This window comes from Moschus berezovskii, chromosome 1 (assembly GCF_049115385.1).
Source record: "Moschus berezovskii isolate FMDL1 chromosome 1, NW_MosBer_1.0, whole genome shotgun sequence".
NCBI lineage: Eukaryota > Metazoa > Chordata > Mammalia > Artiodactyla > Moschidae > Moschus > Moschus berezovskii.
In genome coordinates this window covers 6,414,613-6,433,893 of record NC_142460.1, presented here as the reverse complement: position 1 = coordinate 6,433,893, position 19,281 = coordinate 6,414,613, and the positions used below count along the sequence as shown (strand labels likewise).

Here is a 19,281-nt window from a genome sequence, read left to right as displayed (position 1 = left end):
ACTTGAACCTGAAAACTAAAAGTATTTCCCATCTGGCCCTGTTGATGACAATTCTTACCCCAAGTACTACTCTCCCTTTCCTTGACCTATATTTTGGTCTATCAGACTTCTGAACTTGTTTGACATATAATCAGTGGAATAAATGGACATTTATAAAGAACCACGTATTCATCTACTGATGCTTATTCCTTATTTGTCATCCATTCTTCTTTTATTCCCTGGGGTCACATAAGAAATCACAAAAGATCTCACAGAATAGTAGCCACTTCAAAGTGGCTTTGAAATTTACACAGAGGTAGGCTTGTTTGATTTTATTCATGGGGAGATATTTTGAACGCTGTGTTTTTTTAGTCTAATCAGGACAGGTAACATAGTAGGGCCTATGGGTAGAACTGTGGCATGAATTGCCATTTTGCAACTTTTTTCTCATGGACATACTGTCCATGAGGCCCCTCGGCATCCGAGGGCAGAAGGGCCAAGTACACGGGGGTCTCTGCTCCTTCTTTGGGGCTTTTGTGGGCTTTGGGTCCTGTCATGTCGGTTCTCACCCACCCTGGGCAGCAGGCATTCAGGAGGATCTTGTCCCCTCCTCTCTGCTCACTCAGTTTCCTGGCGTGGATTCTGGACAGGGCCGTGACACCGATTTTCGTCACTCCATATGTATAATCCGGCCAGCCCTCCTTCCTGTGCACCCCGTTCTTCGTGTCTTCCACAAACTTGTTCATGAGCCCCACCAGCTCCTCCTCCGTGATGGTCTCACTCCTCAGTTTCTGCTGCAGTTCAGGGCTGCAGCTTTCAAGAGCTTTGAACCCCATTCCGCTAGACACGTTCACCACTCTGCCTAAAATGCAACACAAACCATTACCTGGGAAGGTGTGTATGAGAAAAATGAATACCCAATTTGCTGAGGTGTTGGACTCAATTCCCCCTGGAGAGCCAGTTACCAGTTTCCTGCGAGATGAGCTAAACCTGTACCTGTGAGTGAAGTATCCGCCTGCAATGCGGGAGACCTGAGTTCGATCCCTAGGTTGGGAAGATCCCCTGGAGAAGGGAACGGCCACCCACTCCAGTATTCTGGTCTGGAGAAGTCCATGGACTGTATAGTCCATGGGGTTGCAAGAGCAGACACAGTTGAGCGACTTCCACTTCACTTCACTATGAGTGAAGGGTATTAGACAGTCTTGTAACCTGCCCTAACCCTGATCCTAGGGTAACTAAAGAGAAAGACATGGTATAATGGGGAGGGCAGAGACCAGGTTCCCATAGGAAAATGAAAACGGTATATTGAGGAAAGAGCTCCGAAGGCTGGAGGAGTCCTTACCGCCTTCAGGAGCAGACAGCATCTTTTTCTCAAAGGTCTCCTCTGGAACCAGCTGAGGACCTTAGGTCACTTGGGCAGGGCTCTATGACAAGCCTGTGTCGACCATAAAGGGCTGATGGGTTTGTGGATGGCATATCCAAGTTGACCAGAGAGCATCAGGTTGAAGGACGGTGAACTCAACTCAGTTCAGAGAGCTGAACTGATGCTTGTTTCTTTGGGTTCAGGTTTATATCAGCTCGGGAGTGGTGACTCACGTCCTGGCTGTATGATGACAGAGGTGGGCAGCGGAAAATGGACTGTTTAAGGGACAGTCACATGAGCATGACACTCTGGGAGTCAAATGGGAAGTCAGGAGGAATTAAAGTACAACTACTTCAGGCTCATCACAAGAACCACTTCCAAACTTGGGAGGCAAATGGAAGCACTGAGCGTTTTCAGGTGTGCTTATTTGAAGTGCTACCTGGCCCCATGAAAGCGAAAGTTGCTCAGTCGTGCCCGACTCTTTGCAACCTCATGGACTATACAGTCCCTGGGATTCTCCAGGCCGGAATACTGGAGTGGAGAGCCTTCCCCTTCTCCAGGGGGCCTTCCCCTTTTCCAGGGGATCTTCCCAACCTAGGGATCGAACCCAGGTCTCTTACATTTCAGGTGGATTCTTAACCAGCTAAGTCACAAGGGAAGCGCAAGAATACTGGAGTGTGTAGCCTATCCCTTCTCTAGCAGATCTTCCCAGCCCAGGAATCGAACCGGGGTCTGGCCCCGTGAGATGAGTGCAAATGGGATGCTGCAGGAATGCAGAGATGGGATCGTCGTTCATCCATGCCTCTCCTACGCCTGCTGTATCTGACAGCATGAGAGAAAAAGTCTTTGCATGGTATGAGTCATATTCTTTGAGCCAAAGGATCGGCACAGAGCTGGTGAGTTGCAGGTAGTAGCCGGGGGAAGTTAGAAAATGTCCTGACGAGGTGAGATGCTGTCTCAGGGCACAGCTCTGTGTACCCGGCAGTAGATCCTTGGGCCCAAGCTGTATTATGGTACTGAAGCAGAAGATACTGCATGATTTGGACTGATGAGGTACAGTCCTCAGGCCAGGGAACACACTTTCATGCTCAGAGTAGAGGTTTGATACAGAATTGGGAACAGCAAATGAAACTCTGGTTGTCTCAAACGTTGGCTAACAGACATTCATGAGCTTATTATGCCCACAATCAGCATGATGGGAGCCTTGGAAGAAGACCCCGGATAGACTCCTCTCTCCTCTGGGGAAGAAGGGATGTGGAAGATGCCAGGGTGACTCTGCAATCCTTGCCCTACTTCATTCCAACCTTCGTCTTTCTGGCCATACTGTAGTTCTGGGACCAGGCTGCAATTATGATATAGAAGTCAGGGGATAATTGGCAAGCAAGAAAGTAACTATCAATTTAGTTTTTTTGTCAGAATTCCAAAGGGCCCGATGAAATGGACTGAGTCTTCACCTATCTGGCCAATTTGGAGGAACAGCAACTGCAGTTGTATTGTCTAGTCAGTGGCTGAGAGAGTCCACCAGTCTGGGCCTGTGTAACCCTACCTGTGTGATGGGAGTGGACTAACGGGAGGCACTTGTTAGGCTAGTATTGCTGAGGGCAGTCAGCATGAGCAGTGACTGAACTTAACATCCCTTTGAAAGATGAGAAAGTATGGGTAAAAGTCGATGAAAAATGGGGAGTAGGGGGAATGGAAATGAGGGTGTTTAAAAGGGTTATGCAATAAGAGAAATCAATATTATGCTGAGATCAGGAGGCGATATCCTCTCTTAGCTCACTTATCCCAGATGCCTGATAGAGTGAAGCCACCTACAGTCAAGGTCACTCCTGCTTTGGGACCTGCCAAAGTCAAGCATGGCTGTAATAGTTGGACTATAAAGAAAGCTGAGTGCCGAAGAATTGATGCTTTCAAACTGTGGTGTTGGAGAAGACTCTTGAGAGTCCCTTGGACTGCACCGAGATGCAGCCAGTCCATTCAAAGGAAATCAGTCCTGAATATTCGATGGAAAGACTGATGCTGAAGCTGAAACTCCAATATTTTGATGTGAAAAACGGACTCATCTGAAAAGACCCTGATGCTGGGCAAGACTGAATGTGGGATGAGAAGGGGATAACAGGAATGAGATGATTTGATGGCTTCACCAACTCAATGCACATGAGTTTGAGTGAACTCCGGGAGTTGGTGATGGACAGGGAGGCCTGGCACACTGGAGTCCATGGGGTCACAAAGAGTTGGACACAAGTGAGCAACTGGACTGAACTGAAAGTCAAGCAGAAGCCCTGGGATCTCTGTGGGATATTTTCATAAGATGTGCTGATGGATTGAACCAATCGTTAATCACTGAGTGGTTCTCTAGCCAGGTGCCAGCATCTCTTGAGTCTTCGTTTTCAGGTCACATGTTCTACCTACTGTCCTGTGATATGGGTTATCACTGGCCTTGCTGGTAATATCCAACTCTCACATGTAAAAGAGCCATAGGAAGATACTGATACTGATGATCAAGTGTGATGGGAGATGGAGGTAAAGTCTCTGCAGGGTGTGATGCTAATGGAAAATAACTAGTTGATGAAGAACTCGGCATAGCTAACCATGAGCCAGTTTCCATGATGCAAATGAGTTAAACACGGAGGTCAGTAGGCTGAGCTGGCTCTAATTCCTTGGCGGCCTCTGTAAGCAAACCAAAACTGAAGCCTGAAAATGCCTCAAGGTGACCAAATGGGAACCTAAGGACCAATAGTCACAAAGAGCCCCCTGGGCCAGAAGCTGAAGACAGTCCACAATTTCCTTACTTTGCTTTAGCCTTTTCTCCACAATAGTCTCTTCCTGAGTGCCTGTCAGTGAGGCCATCCTCACTACGTCCTGTTCGGTGGTTTCCCAGTCAAACAGTTTTTTGTCTCAAACTCAATTTTTTTTTTGGCTTCTTTTTCTCTCTTAACAATACTAAATAGACTGCACAAAGAGTTTTATGCTAAATAAAAAGCTGAGCGCTGAAGAATTGATGCTTTAGAACTGTGGTATTGGAGAAGACTCTTGAGAGTCCCTTGGACTGCAAGGAGATCCATCCAGTCCATCCTAATGGAGATCAGTCCTGAGTGTTCATTGGAAGGACTGATGTTGAAGCTGAGACTCCAATACTTTGGCCACCTGATGGGAAGAGCTGATTCATTTGAAAAGACCCTGATGCTGGGAAAGATTGAAGGCAGGAGGAGAAGGGGACGACAGAGGATGAGATGGTTGGATGGCATCACCGACTCAACGGACATGGGTTTGGGGAAACTCTGGGAGATGGTGATGGATAGGGAGGCCTGGCATGCTGCGGTCCATGGGGTCACAAAGAGTCAGACACGACTGAGCCACTGAAGTGAACTGAAGGGACAGTAGCAGTTGATCAAGGTGGGAATCAAGGTGGTATCAATAAGGTGGATGAATCTACAGCCTAGTATACAGACTGAAGCAAGTCAGAAAGAGAAAGATCAATACTGCCTATTATGCAGGTGTATGGAAAGTGGAAAGATGGTGCTGATGAACCTATTTTCAGGGTAGCAGTGGAGACACAGACGTAGAGAACACACTTGTGAAGCCAGTGGGGGAAGCAGAGGGTGGGCAGAATTGAGAGAGTATCACGGAAACACACATACTGCCATATGTAAAACAGGTAGCCAGGGGGAATTTGCTGTGTGCCTCAGGGAGATCAACCCAGTGCTCTGTGACAACCTAGAGGGGTGGATGGGGTGGGAGGGGGCAGAGGGTTCAGGAGGGAGAGGGCATATGTATACCTGTGGCTGATTCATGTGGATGTATGGCAGAAAGCAGCACAATATTGCAAAGCAACTATCTTCCGATAAAAAGTAAAAACAACTTAGTATCAGCAGAAACACATGAAAATGGAAGTAGTGGCTTTAGAAGCTGGAATATCTGTTCCTCTAAACTACTCCAGCCCCACTCTGGCTGCTCCTGATGGGAGATGTATTTCTGTACTCTTTCTGTATCTGTGAAATAAATTCTATGCTGATTTTAGATGCCCAATGATCCTTTTGATGTAAGGGAGCCTTAGTGAGAGTCCAGAGGGTGTTCTCTATAAGTAAAGGGCTAAGGTTGGCCAGAGGAAGCTTCAGCCCTACTCCAGGACATCTGGGAGGTAATAGTGAAGCCTGAATGTCCTGCCTGAGAAGACTGTCCTCAATTACTTGTTCGAGAGGCAGGTTACCTAATCCATGTTCACACGTGAGTACGGTGGGGGCCTCTGCCTACCTAGTATCAGCTGGACCTCTGGAGGGGCTGGAGAGCAGGGCCAGCCATGAGGGCAGTGGGCCATGCCTGCGTGACCACCTGTCACCACGAACCCTGGACATCAAGGCTGGGGCGAGCCCGCTAGTTGGTAATAGCCCTTGTGTCTGACACAGGCTGTTTGGGGGAGAAATATGTGCTGCCCCAGGATCTGCAGGGAGACGTCAAGTCACAGCTCCATGCCATGAGACCTTTACCACTGCCGAACTGAGGAACTGTCCACTTTTCTGAAACCATGTCCTTTTGAATACAATGGCCTTTGCCGAGTTCCTGGTCCTTACAGTGAATTATTGAACTTGAGGATGGTCTGGGGACTTCCAGAACCTTAAAGACCGAAGTATGTATACTTGGTTTAGCATCTGGAAACCAGTACTGGTAATACACCATGTCAGTACCCTGGGAAGAAACACCCTGGTGACCGGAAGCAGAAAAAGCTTCAGGGGTCTAATAAATGTGGTAGTATGAGCGCCACAAACCCAAATCAGGTCACTCGGAGAGAGGCCCGGGGGAGAGAAGGTCTGGGGCAGACTCCTGAGAGGGCACCCCCTGGGATGGGCATGGAGCTCGTGAAGGGCCTCTTGGAGGAGACCTTTGAACTAAGATGGGAAAAAGAAGAAAGAGCCAAATGTGCAAAGTGCAGATGGACAGAGAGCACCAAGGACTCGGGCAGTGCTTAGAGGGACCAGAGGCCACAGGGCATCCTGCCCAGGGAACACACAGATGGGAGTCAGTGCAGCTGAGAAGGAGACGTAGGGAGTCCGGAGATGAGACCGGATGCAGGTGGGCTCAGATCTGGCCAGAAACCCTGCAGTTTGGGCTCATCATACTCACCTCGGCTTTTTATCAGAGGCAGGAGCTCCGTGCACACATCTCGGGTACCAAGGAAGTTTGTTTTCATGGTTACTTCTGCCTGAATTGCAATCGGTGTGGGATCACCAGCTTTTAGGGTAGAACAAGAATAGCACTAATAAACACAAGCCATATGGGAAAAATGCTCACTTGATACAGTACTTTTTTCTCTGAAATCTGTTTCCGGCTAGTGGTGTTTGGAGTTAGTGAACGGTATTGCACCGATGGGTATTTTGTGGTTTGATAATGCTATATAGTTAAGTAAGATGGCATCATCCGGGGAGGCTGAGTGAAAGAAGCCCATATGACCACTTGTGTACCACTGTGCAATTTTAAATTGGTTTCAGAAGTTAAAAATTCACCCAACTCATCCAAAGTTCAGTGAAACCAATACTGCGGAAATCTGGGCTTTGTCCTTTAGCCTGGTCAAAGCTATTGGAAGGCCTTCTTGCTGGAACAGCTTGTGATCGCAGAGGACCTGTTCTCCCTGTGACCTCTGGCCTGTGCTCCATCCCTAGGGAGGGGGTTCTAGATCCCACAGAGGAGATTCAGGCGATAGCCCCACCCCACCCATATGGCTCCCCTTACAGAGGCTGTAACCACCCCCAGCTCCCACCCACTTACTCTTGAAGCCGATGCCGGCATTGTTGACCAGCACGTCCAGGCCCCCGTACTCCTTGCTCAGGAAGTCACGCAGGGCGCGGATGCTCTGCAGGTCAGTGATATCCAGCTGGTGGAAACGGGGCTTCAGGCCCTCGGCCTGCAGCTGCTGCACAGCCGCCCGACCCCGCGCCTCGTCCCGCGCCGTGAGCAGCACGTCCCCCTGGAACTGCTGGCACAGGTCGCGCACGATGGCAAAGCCGAGGCCCTTGTTGGCCCCAGTGACCAGCGCCACGCGGGTGGAGGACATGGCCGGTGTGCAGGGCCCTTTGGAGTAGAGTTGCCAAGACTGGAGACGGACGGGGTGGCGTGGCGTGGGACGTGGAGACCCTGGAGACCAACGGGATGGGGCAGCGAGGGATGTGAAGACCCGTCAGTCCCAGAGGCAAAGACCTGTGTCCTCGGACCCAGTGCAGTGACTAGTTGAGAAGGAGGCCCTGCCTTCTCCCCCAGTCCCTGAAGGTGGGATCAAATGTTCCATACGGTTAATAAACACCACTGCTTGCTCCACCTCCTTCCTGGTACTGTACCTTGAGCCAAAAAAGAGGACACAGCCTTCTTTTTCTTTAAACTTTTGATTTTATATTGGAGGACAGGGCGTCCCTGGTGTCTGGGACAGTATAGAATCTGCCTGCAGTGCTGCAGACCCTGGTTTGATCCCTGCGTCAGGAGCATCCCCTCGTGAAATAAATGGCAACTGACTCCAGTATTCTTGCCTGGGAAACCGCATGGACAGAGGAGCCCGGTGGGCCACAGTCCATGGAATCCCAAAGAGCTAGACAGGACTGGGCGACTCACACTTTCAAGCTGATTGACAACGTGGTGAATTGTCACAACAGTCTCAGGTGGACAGCACAGGGACTCAGCCACACATATACATGTATCGGTTCTCCCCAGCCTCCCCTCCCTCCCAGGCTGCCACGTAACACTGAGCTGGTTTCCCTGTGTTAGACACTAGTATCTTGGATTTTGGCTCAAGGTCATGCAGGAAGGGGGCAGAGCTAGGAATCTCAGGTTCCTGATGTTTGTCCTGAAAAATTTTAAATAGAAATGTAGAAGTAACACTAGATACCCACATGTCCACCAACCTAGGTTCAACTATTACAAATAATGGCGCAGCTTTACCATTTAAGAGTTTGCACAAATGGACATTTATAATGAATTATTTATTTTTATTATTTGTCATCCATCCCACTTTCCCTCCCTGGGATCACAGAAGAAATCACAAACTCTTTACAATATTAGCAGCCCTCTCCCAGTGAGAACTTGATCTGGATATTTTGATTCTTTTTTATGCATAGGGATAATTCTGTCAGTGTCTGTTTGGTGAATCTGGGACAGCAATACAAACGGACCCATGGGTGGAGCTCTGAGTGAGCTCACCATTGCACAACTTTTTTCTCAGAAACGAACGCTCCATGAGGCCCCTCGGCATCCGAGGGCAGAAGGGCCAAGTACACAGGGGTCTGTGCTCCTTCCTCTGGGCTTTTTGGGGCTTTGGGTCCTGCCATGTTGGTTCTCACCCACCCTGGGCAGCAGGCATTCAGGAGGATCTTGTCCCCTCCTCTCTGCTCACTCAGTTTCCTGGCATGGATTCTCGACAGAACCGTGACACCGATTTTCGTCACTCCATATGCGGTATCGGGCCAGCCCTCCTTCCTGTGCACCCCGTTCTTCGTGTCTTCCACAAACTTGTTCATGAGCCCCACCAGCTCCTCCTCCGTGATGGTCTCACTTTGAAACTTCTGCTGCAGTTCAGGGCTGCATTTCTTTAGAGAGTTGACACTGACGAAGCTGGATACATTCACCACCCTGCCTAAAATACACCACAGATCAGTACATAGAAAGGCGAGCACGAGAAGGATGAATACCCAACTGGGGACAGGACTGACCTCTGGAAAGAGGACATCAGGGAAGAAAGAGAATGTATCATTGGGTTTTATTTGTTTTATTGTTATAAGTAACAGATATATAAGTATTATTCTGATGTTTTCAAAAGTTACACTACATCTAATTATTTTAGAAATTACAGGACTGAAATATTTCACTCAAAGTCAATAGATCAGTCATGACCAATGGAAGAAGTCTGTGAATATACTACCCAGAATGACTTATGAAAATTATTTTCAAAACTCAACTATTTAAATCTCTGGAAGTGGTCCCATCAGCGGACAGGAAATGAACCTTTTTTTCCAGATATCTCCAATAACTCAGGTGAGAACAGAGAGGATCTAGTTCAACCATGGCTGCTCCTCTCTTGCCTCCTTTCTGCCCGTAACCATGGAAACTTCACTCTGCGATGGTGCATCTGAGACACAGGGCTCCCTCCCTGCCAAGGGGCTGTGGTATCTTCCCACGCTGGGGACCACAGCAGCGTTTCTCATCCTGTTCCTCAGCCACCTGCTGCAGAGGTTCAGTTCCTGGCAAGTGTACCAGGGGGTTAGGACTTCCTTCTCCAACCCAGTCCTCACTCATGGGACCAAGGCTCTAACCTTGGGCTGGGCATCCGGAGAATACCCTGAGACTATCACTGGTCATAGCAAATACGCTTTTTTAACTTCACAAGAGACGACTCTACACATGGACATCACCAAATGACTGGTCAATACCAAAATCAGATTGATTCCATTCTTTGTAGCCAAAGACGGAGAAGCTGTATACAGTCAGCAGAAACAAGACCTGGAGCTCTCTGGGGCTCAGACCATCAGCTCTTCATAGCCAAATTCAGGCTTTGACTAAAGAAAGTGGGGAAAACCATTAGGCCGGTCAGCCACAACTTAAATCCAGTTCCCTAGGAATATACAGTGCAGCTAATGAATTAATCAAGCGATGAGATCTAGTAAACAGGGTGCCTGAAGAACTATGGACAGAAATCCCAAATAGTATCCTGGAGGCAGTGAACGAAACCATCCTAAAGAAAAAGAAACGCAAGAAGGCAAAGTGGTGGTCGGAGGAGGCTGAGGAAAGAAGAGAAGCGAAAAGCCAAGGGGGAGAGGGAAGGTTCACCCAACTGAACGCAGAGTTCTGAGGACAGCGAGGACAGACAAGAAGGCCTTCTTCAGTGAATAATGCAAGAAACAGAGGAGAACAACAGAAGCGGGGAGACTAGAGGTCTCATCAAGAGATCAGAAATGTCAAGGGAACATTTCATCCAAGGATGGGTACAACAAAGGACAGACGTGGTAAAGACTAATAGAAGCCGAAGAGAAAGCCAGGGCATTCCGGAAGAATATCCACCTCTGCTTCACTGACTACACTAAAGCCTGTGACTGTGTGGGTCTTAACAAACTGTGGAAAGCTCTAAAAGAGACAGGAATACCAGACCTTCTTACCTGTCTCCTGAGAAACCTGTATGCGGGTCAAGAAGCAACAGTTAGAACCCTGTGTGGAACAACTGGTTGGTTCAGGGTTGAGAAAGGAAGGAGAAGCAACAGGTAGAATCCTGTATGGAACAACTGATGGGTTGAGAAAGGAGTTCGAGAAGGCTCTTTATGGTCACCATGTTTACCTTTTACGCAGAGCACATCATGTGAAACACCAGGCTGGACGAGTTAGCAAGCTGGAAACCAAGACTGTGGGAGAAATATTCACAGCCTCAGATATGCAGAGGGTCTCTAATGGTAGAACGCAAAGAGGAACGAAAGAGCCCCTTGATGAGGATGAAGGAGGAGAGTGAAAAAACCGGCTTAACACTCAATATTTAAAATCTAAGATCATGGCATCTGGTCCCATTAATTCATGGCAAACAGAAGGAGAAAAGGAGGAAGCAGTGAGAGATTTCCTCTTCTTGGGCTCTCAAATCACTGTGGATGGTGAAGGCAGCCATGAAATCAGGAGATGACTGCTTCTTGGCAGGAAAGCTCTGACAAACGTACACGTGTCTTAAAAAGCAAAGATATAACTTCCGAGAATCAGGGGACACTTAGGAGGTGACTTCTGAGGTCCTAGTGAAGCAAGTCTCTGAAGGAGTAGCACCTTCCAGAAGGAGTGGACAGGGAAACAGGCTAGAAGCTGAGTGTAAATTGTAAACACGTGTCCTTAATCTCTAGGCACACTCTGAATCCTTCTTAAAGCATCTGCTTGTATTACCTTGTGTGTTTAATGGGTGGTGGTTCCCCTCCTGGCCCCTTACTTCAGGGTAAACATTACAGTAGTTTAACCTAGAGGAATGAGTGTGTTTTGTCCACAATACTGAGCACATTGAAAGGCAGATATCAGATTAGAGATCCTGTTAGCCACACTAAGGCCTTGAACTTCACACTTGCAGGATTTCTGGAAGGGGCAGTGAGCCTGCCGAGAAAGAAAGGCCTCAAGAAGGGCAGGGGCTCGCTTAGGAGGGTTTACAAGTGTTTAGAAACAACAGCTGAGGCCTGTTTGTAGAGTTGGGATGGGGCAAAGGTGTGGGGAGAAACTCAGTTGGATGATTAGGACCTGGTAATGGCAATAAGCGGGCAGGGTGACCTCCAGGTTCCTGGTGGGTGGATGATGGGACTGGTGACCAAGATGATTTGGGGAAAGGACGAGTCTTTGGTGGGGGTGGTGGGGACAGGACTATTGAACTGGAGGTGGTGCAGGCTCCAGTAGCCTGAGTAAGAGGGGGACAGGGGAGAGAAGGTCTGGGAAGGGCTCCTGAGGGAACGCCCCCTGTGATGGGCACAGGGCAAGTCAAGGGCCTCTTGGAGGAGGAAACATCTGAGCTAAGGTGGGAAAGAGAAGAAAGAGGCAGACATGCACAAAGCAGGTGGACAGACAGCACCACGGACCTGGGCATTGTGTGCAGGGACCTCCGGGTGCAGGACACCCGGCTGGGTGGAGACAAGGGTGGAGGCCAGTGGGGCCGAGCAGGAGTGGTAGGCGGCCTGTAGATGAGACCAGACCCGGGGGGCCCAGATCTTGCCAGAAGCACTGCAGTCTGGGCTCCAATCAGACTCACCTCGGGGCTTCATTAGAGGCAGGAGCTCTGTGCACACATCTCTGGTGCCAAAGAAGTTTGTTATTTAGTCACTTCTGCTGGAATGTGAAACGCTGTGGTATCAGCAGCTTTCAGGAGCAAAGGAAAGCGTCGCGAATAAATAGTACTCATGTGGTGGTATTCCATAAGAGGATATAAACAATAGTAAAATTGATAGTATTATGCCAGTGTGAATTTCCCAGTTTGAGAATGCCTTATAGTTTTGTAATAAGATGGCGCCACTGGGGGAGGCTGCACCAAGGGTGAGGACTTGGGACCACCTCTGGATCATTTTGCCGTCTTGCCGTCTTGTGGTTTCTGTGAGATTGTATTAAAAAATAACCCAGCTGCCCAAAGTTCAATCAGAGAGGCTGCGGGACTACCTGGAAAAGGGGCCCAGGATTCTGAGCCAGAGGAACACAAAGTTCCCTCTGGTGAGAGCGCGTATTCCCAGACACTTACCTTTGAAGGCAATGCCCTTGTGGGCCCCGGTGACCAGTGTCCTGTGGGTGTTGAATGACATAGCCGAGGGCAGTGGCGCTCCAGGCGCTTGGGTGGAGAGCGGAACTGACCCAAAGTCACCGGCGGCACGCGCTGCAGAGGCCAGTCCACAGTCAGAGAAGCCGGGAAGAACTGGGTTCTAGGCTCCGGCGTTGTGACTTGTAGAGAGAGAGGCTCCGGTCCCAGTTTTCCCTTCTTAGGAGGCGCAGTCTGTTTCTGAAGGTCTTGAAACATCGTATCCCGCGCGTACCCCTCACCCCCTTGCGCCCACTGTTGATGTGGCCTCTGAGCCACATCTGAGCCAAGCAGTGGTCTGCGGGGATGGAGAGGGGGTTCCCCTCCTGGCCCCTTACTTCAGGGTAAACATTACAGGAGTTTAACCTAGAGGAACGAGCGTGTTTTGTCCAGAATACTGAGCACATTGAAAGGCAGATATCAGATTAGAGATCCTCTTAGCCACACTAAGGGCTTGAACCTCACACTTGTAGGATTTTTGGGAGGGGCAGTGAGCCTGCTGAGAAAGAAAGGACTCAAGAAGGGCAGGGGCTCCCTTAGGAGGGTTTACGTGGTGTTGGAGAAGACTCTTGAGAGTCCCTTATACTGCAAGGAGATCCAACCAGTCCATTCTAAAGGAGATCAATCCTGGATGTTCATTGGAGGGACTGATGCTAAAGCTGAAACTGCAATACTTTGGCCACCTCATGCGACGAGTTGACACACTGGAAAAGACTCTGATGCTGGGAAAGGTTGGGGGCAGGAGGAGAAGGGGACAACGGAGAATGAGATGGCTGGATGGCATCACCGACTCTGTGGACATGAGTTTGAGTATACTCCGGGAGTTGGTGATGGACAGGGAGGCCTGGCGTGCTGTGATTCATGGGGTCGCGGAGATTCGGACACGACTGAGCGACTGAACTGAACTGAACTGAACTGAACTGAGAAACAACAGCTGAGGGCCTGTTTGTAGAGTTGGGATGGGGCAAACGTGTGGGGAGAAACTCAGTTGGATGATTAGGACCTGGTAATGGCAATAAGCGGGCAGGGTGACCTCCAGGTTCCTGGTGGGTGGATGATGGGACTGGTGACCAAGATGATTTGGGGAAAGGAGGATTCTTTGTTGGGGGTTGTGAGGACAGGACTATTGAACTGGAGGTGGTGCAGGCTCCAGTATCCTGAGTAAGAGGGGGACAGGGGAGAGAAGGTCTGGGAAGGGCTCCTGAGGGAACGCCCCCTGTGATGGGCACAGGGCAAGTCAAGGGCCTCTTGGAGGAGGAAACCTCTGAGCTAAGGTGGGAAAGAGAAGAAAGAGGCAGACATGCACAAAGCAGGTGGACAGACAGCACCACGGACCTGGGCATTGTGTGCAGGGACCTCAGGGTGCAGGACACCCGGCTGGGTGGAGACAAGGGTGGAGGCCAGTGGGGCCGAGCAGGAGTGGTAGGCGGCCTGTAGATGAGACCAGAGCCGGGGGGCCCAGATCTTGCCAGAAGCACTGCAGTCTGGGCTCCAATCAGACTCACCTCGGGGCTTCATTAGAGGCAGGAGCTCTGTGCACACATCTCTGGTGCCAAAGAAGTTTGTTATTTAGTCACTTCGGCTTGAATGTGAAACGCTGTGGTATCAGTAGCTTTCAGGAGCAAAGGAAAGCGGCGTGAATAAATAGTACTCATGTGGTGGTATTCCATAAGAGGATATAAACAATAGTAAAATTGATAGTATTATGCCAGTGTGAATTTCCCAGTTTGAGAATGCCTTATAGTTTTGTAAGAAGATGGCGCCACTGGGGGAGGCTGCACCAAGGGTGAGGACTTGGGACCACCTCTGGATCATTTTGCCATCTTGCCATCTCTGGTTTCTGTGAGATTGTATTAAAAAATAACCCAGCTGCCCAAAGTTCAATCAGAGAGGCTGCGGGACTACCTGGAAAAGGGGCCCAGGATTCTGAGCCAGAGGAACACCAAGTTCCCTCTGGCGAGAGCGCATATTCCCAGACACTTACCTTTGAAGGCAATGCCCTTGTGGGCCCCGGTGACCAGCGTCCTGTGGGTGTTGAATGACATAGCCGAGGGCAGTGGCGCTCCAGGCGCTTGGGTGGAGAGCGGAACTGACCGAAAGTCACCGGCGGCACGCGCTGCAGAGGCCGGTCCACAGTCAGAGAAGCCAGGAAGAACTGGGTTCTAGGCTCCGGCGTTGTGACTTGTAGAGAGGCTCCGGTCCCCAGTTTTCCGTTCTTAGGAGGTGCAGTCTGTTTCTGAAGGTCTTGAAACATCGTATCCCGCACGTACCCCTCACCCCCTTGCGCCCACTGTTGATGTGGCCTCTGAGCCACATCTGAGCCAAGCAGTGGTCTGCGGGGATGGAGAGGGGGTTCCCCTCCTGGCCCCTTACTTCAGGGTAAACATTACAGGAGTTTAACCTAGAGGAACGAGCGTGTTTTGTCCAGAATACTGAGCACATTGAAAGGCAGATATCAGATTAGAGATCCTCTTAGCCACACTAAGGGCTTGAACCTCACACTTGTAGGAGTTTTGGGAGGGGCAGTGAACCTGCTGAGAAAGAAAGGACTCAAGAAGGGCAGGGGCTCCCTTAGGAGGGTTTACGTGGTGTTGGAGAAGACTCTTGAGAGTCCCTTATACTGCAAGGAGATCCAACCAGTCCATTCTAAAGGAGATCAATCCTGGATGTTCATTGGAGGGACTGATGCTAAAGCTGAAACTGCAATACTTTGGCCACCTCATGCGACGAGTTGACTCACTGGAAAAGACTCTGATGCTGGGAAAGGTTGGGGGCGGGAGGAGAAGGGGACGACGGAGAATGAGATGGCTGGATGGCATCACCGACTCTGTGGACATGAGTTTGAGTATACTCCGGGAGTTGGTGATGGACAGGGAGGCCTGGCGTGCTGTGATTCATGGGGTCGCGGAGATTCGGACACGACTGAGCGACTGAACTGAACTGAACTGAACTGAGAAACAACAGCTGAGGGCCTGTTTGTAGAGTTGGGATGGGGCAAAACTGTGGGGAGAAACTCAGTTGGATGATTAGGAGCTGGTAATGGCAATAAGCGGGCAGGGTGACCTCCAGGTTCCTGGTGGGTGGATGATGGGACTGGTGACCAAGATGATTTGGGGAAAGGACGAGACTTTGGTGAGGGTGGTGGGGACAGGACTATTGAACTGGAGGTGGTGCAGGCTCCAGTAGCCTGAGTAAGTAGGGGACAGGGGAGAGAAGGTCTGGGAAGGGCTCCTGAGGGAACGCCCCCTGTGATGGGCACAGGGCAAGTCAAGGGCCTCTTGGAGGAGGAAACCTCTGAGCTAAAGTGGGAAAGAGAAGAAAGAGGCAGACATGCACAAGCAGGTGGACAGACAGCACCAAGAACCGGGGCATTGTGTGCAGGGACCTCAGGGTGCAGGACACCCGGCTGGGTGGAGACAAGGGTGGAGGCCAGTGAGGCCGAGCAGGAGTGGTAGGCGGCCTGTAGATGAGACCAGAGCCGGGGGGCCCAGATCTTGCCAGATGCACTGCAGTCTCGGCTCCAATCAAACTCACCTCGGGGCTTCATTAGAGGCAGGAGCTCTGTGCACACATCTCTGGTGCCAAAGAAGTTTGTTATTTAGTCACTTCTGCTTGAATGTGAAACGCTGTGGTATCAGCAGCTTTCAGGAGCCAAGGAAAGCGGCGTGAATAAATAGTGCTCACATGGTGGTATTCCATAAGAGGATATACACAACAGTAAAATTGATAGTATTATGCCAGTGTGAATTTCCCAGTTTGAGAATGCCTTATAGTTTTGTCTTAAGAAGGCGCCCCTGGGGGAGGCTGCACCAAGGGTGAGGACTTGGGACCACCTCTGGATCATTTTGCCGTCTTGCCGTCTTGTGGTTTCTGTGAGATTGTATTAAAAAATAACCCAGCTGCCCAAAGTTCATCAGAGAGGCTGCGGGACTACCTGGAAAAGGGGCCCAGGATTCTGAGCCAGAGGAACACAAATTTCCCTCTGGCGAGAGCGCATATTCCCAGACACTTACCTTTGAAGGCAATGCCCTTGTGGGCCCCGGTGACCAGCGTCCTGTGGGTGTTGAATGACATAGCCGAGGGCAGTGGCGCTCCAGGCGCTTGGGTGGAGAGCGGAACTGACCGAAAGTCACCGGCGGCACGCGCTGCAGAGGCCGGTCCACAGTCAGAGAGGTCAGGAAGAACTGGGTTCTAGGCTCCGGCGTTGTGACTTGTAGAGAGAGAGGCTCCGGTCCCCAGTTTTCCCTTCTTAGGAGGCGCAGTCTGTTTCTGAAGGTCTTGAAACATCGTATCCCGCGCGTACCCCTCACCCCGTTGCGCCCACTGTTGATGTGGCCTCTGAGCCACATCTGAGCCAAGCAGTGGTCTGCGGGGATGGAGAGGGGGTTCCCCTCCTGGCCCCTTACTTCAGGGTAAACATTACAGTAGTTTAACCTAGAGGAACGAGCGTGTTTTGTCCAGAATACTGAGCACATTGAAAGGCAGATATCAGATTAGAGATTCTCTTAGCCACACTAAGGGTGAACTTCACACATGTAGAATTTTTTGGGGGGGGCAGTGAGCCTGCTGAGAAAGAAAGCACTCAAGAAGGGCAAGGGCTCCCTTAGGAGGGTTTACGTGGTGTTGGAGAAGCCTCTTGAGAGTCCCTTATACTGCAAGCAGATCCAACAAGTCCATTTTAAGGAGATCAATCCTGGATGTTCATTGGAGGGACTGATGCTAAAGCTGAAACTGCAATACTTTGGCCACCTCATGAGACGAGTTGACTCACTGGAAAAGACTCTGATGCTGGGAAATGTTGGGGGCGGGAGGAGAAGGGGACGACGGAGAATGAGATGGCTGGATGGCATCACCGACTCTGTGGACATGAGTTTGAGTGAACTCCAGGAGTTGGTGATGGAGAGGGATGCCTGACGTGCTGTGATTCATGGGGTCGCGGAGATTTGGACACGACTGAGCGACTGAAATGAACTGAGCTGAACTGAACTGAGAAACATCAGCTGAGGGCCTGTTTGTAGAGTTGGGATGGGGCAAACCTGTGGGGAGAAACTCAGTTGGATGATTAGGACCTGTTAATGGCAATAAGCGGGCAGGGTGACCTCCAGGTTCCTGGTGGGTGGATGATGGGACTGGTGACCAAGATGATTTGGGGAAAGGACGAGTCTTTGGTGGGGGTGGTGGGGACAGGACTATTGAACTGGAGGTGGTGCAGGCTCCAGTAGCCTGAGTAAGAGGGGGACAGGGGAGAGAAGGTCTGGGAAGGGCTCCTGAGGGAACGCCCCCTGTGATGGGCACAGGGCAAGTCAAGGGCCTCTTGGAGGAGGAAACCTCTGAGCTAAGGTGGGAAAGAGAATTAAGAGGCAGACATGCACAAAGCAGGTGGACAGACAGCACCAAGGACCTGGGCATTGTGTGCAGGGACCTCAGGGTGCAGGACACCCGGCTGGGTGGAGACAAGGGTGGAGGCCAGTGGGGCCGAGCAGGAGTGGTAGGCGGCCTGTAGATGAGACCAGAGCCGGGGGGCCCAGATCTTGCCAGAAGCACTGCAGTCTGGGCTCCAATCAGACTCACCTCGGGGCTTCATGAGAGGCAGGAGCTCTGTGCACACATCTCTGGTGCCAAAGAAGTTTGTTATTTAGTCACTTCTGCTTGAATGTGAAACGCTGTGGTATCAGCAGCTTTCAGGAGCAAAGGAAAGTGGCGTGAATAAATAGTACTCATGTGGTGGTATTCCATAAGAGGATATAAACAATAGTGAAATTGATAGTATTATGCCAGTGTGAATTTCCCAGTTTGAGAATGCCTTATAGTTTTGTAAGAAGATGGCGCCACTGGGGGAGGCTGCACCAAGGGTGAGGACTTGGGACCACCTCTGGATCATTTTGCCGTCTTGCCGTCTTGTGGTTTCTGTGAGATTGTATTAAAAAATAACCCAGCTGCCCAAAGTTCAATCAGAGAGGCTGCGGGATTACCTGGAAAGGGGCCCAGGATTCTGAGCCAGAGGAACACAAAGTTCCCTCTGGCGAGAGCGCATATTCCCAGACACTTACCTTTGAAGGCAATGCCCTTGTGGGTCCCGGTGACCAGCGTCCTGTGGGTGTTGAATGACATAGCCGAGGGCAGTGGCGCTCCAGGCGCTTGGGTGGAGAGCGGAACTGACCGAAAGTCACCGGCGGCACGCGCTGCAGAGGCCGGTCCACAGTCAGAGAAGCCAGGAAGAACTGGGTTCTAGGCTCCGGCGTTGTGACTTGTAGAGAGAGAGGCTCCGGTCCCCAGTTTTCCCTTCTTAGGAGGCGCAGTCTGTTTCTGAAGGTCTTGAAACACCTTATCCCGAGCATATCCGAAGCGTATCCCGAGCGTATCCCAAGCGTATCCCGAGCGTACCCTTCCCCGCGTTGCGCCCACTGTTGATGCGGCCTCTGAGCCACATCTGAGCCATGCGGTGGTCTACTGGGATGGGGAGGGGGTTTTCCCAGAGCAAAGCCAGACGGTGGTGAGTCGAAATAGTCTGAAGATTTTCGGCAGTTTGAATGAAGAAACTCGTGTAGGAGAAACCCCATGGAGAAAAACAAATGGTGACAATTATCTTGTGCATGCGCCTGTCATCCACTGCAAAAGGAGGATGCTTGCTTTTCTCTTGAATACAGTGAAATGATTTCGACATGGTACCTGC

The 19,281-nt window shown here is 50.5% G+C and overlaps 2 protein-coding genes across 2 annotated transcripts; both read right to left on the bottom strand.

Moving 5' to 3' along the window:
* Positions 1 to 214: 214 nt before the first annotated feature.
* LOC148778655 (carbonyl reductase [NADPH] 1-like) lies at positions 215 to 7,583 on the bottom strand. The gene is made up of 3 exons (XM_088832010.1): positions 7,106 to 7,583; positions 6,464 to 6,571; positions 215 to 841 (listed from the first exon to the last, which is right to left on the bottom strand). Exons 1-3 carry the CDS (start codon positions 7,389 to 7,391, stop codon positions 381 to 383), a joined length of 855 nt encoding a protein of 284 aa, XP_088688136.1. The 5' UTR covers positions 7,392 to 7,583; the 3' UTR covers positions 215 to 380.
* A 767-nt stretch (positions 7,584 to 8,350) lies between these two features.
* LOC129552395 (carbonyl reductase [NADPH] 1-like) lies at positions 8,351 to 19,047 on the bottom strand. Its single transcript, XM_088828926.1, has 4 exons — positions 18,993 to 19,047; positions 18,659 to 18,790; positions 18,180 to 18,236; positions 8,351 to 8,957 (listed from the first exon to the last, which is right to left on the bottom strand). Exons 1-4 carry the CDS (start codon positions 19,045 to 19,047, stop codon positions 8,521 to 8,523), a joined length of 681 nt encoding a protein of 226 aa, XP_088685052.1. The 3' UTR covers positions 8,351 to 8,520.
* Between the last annotated feature and the right edge of the window lie 234 nt (positions 19,048 to 19,281).

Bases quoted from the DNA above. Each gene is read 5' to 3' on its own strand.
- LOC148778655 (XM_088832010.1), bottom strand. From the start codon at position 7,391: ATGTCCTCCACCCGCGTGGCGCTGGTCACTGGGGCCAACAAGGGCCTC. The intron at 6,572-7,105 runs GTAAGTGGGTGG...CTACCCTAAAAG, and splicing joins TGCCGGCATCGGCTTCAAGA to CTGGTGATCCCACACCGATT. The intron at 842-6,463 runs GTGAGTATGATG...GTTGCATTTTAG, and splicing joins GCCTCTGATAAAAAGCCGAG to GCAGAGTGGTGAACGTGTCT.
- LOC129552395 (XM_088828926.1), bottom strand. From the start codon at position 19,047: ATGGCTCAGATGTGGCTCAGAGGCCGCATCAACAGTGGGCGCAACGCG. The intron at 18,237-18,658 runs GTAAGTGTCTGG...ACTAAATAACAA, and splicing joins CAAGGGCATTGCCTTCAAAG to ACTTCTTTGGCACCAGAGAT. The intron at 8,958-18,179 runs GTGAGTCTGATT...GGTGTATTTTAG, and splicing joins GCCTCTCATGAAGCCCCGAG to GCAGGGTGGTGAATGTATCC.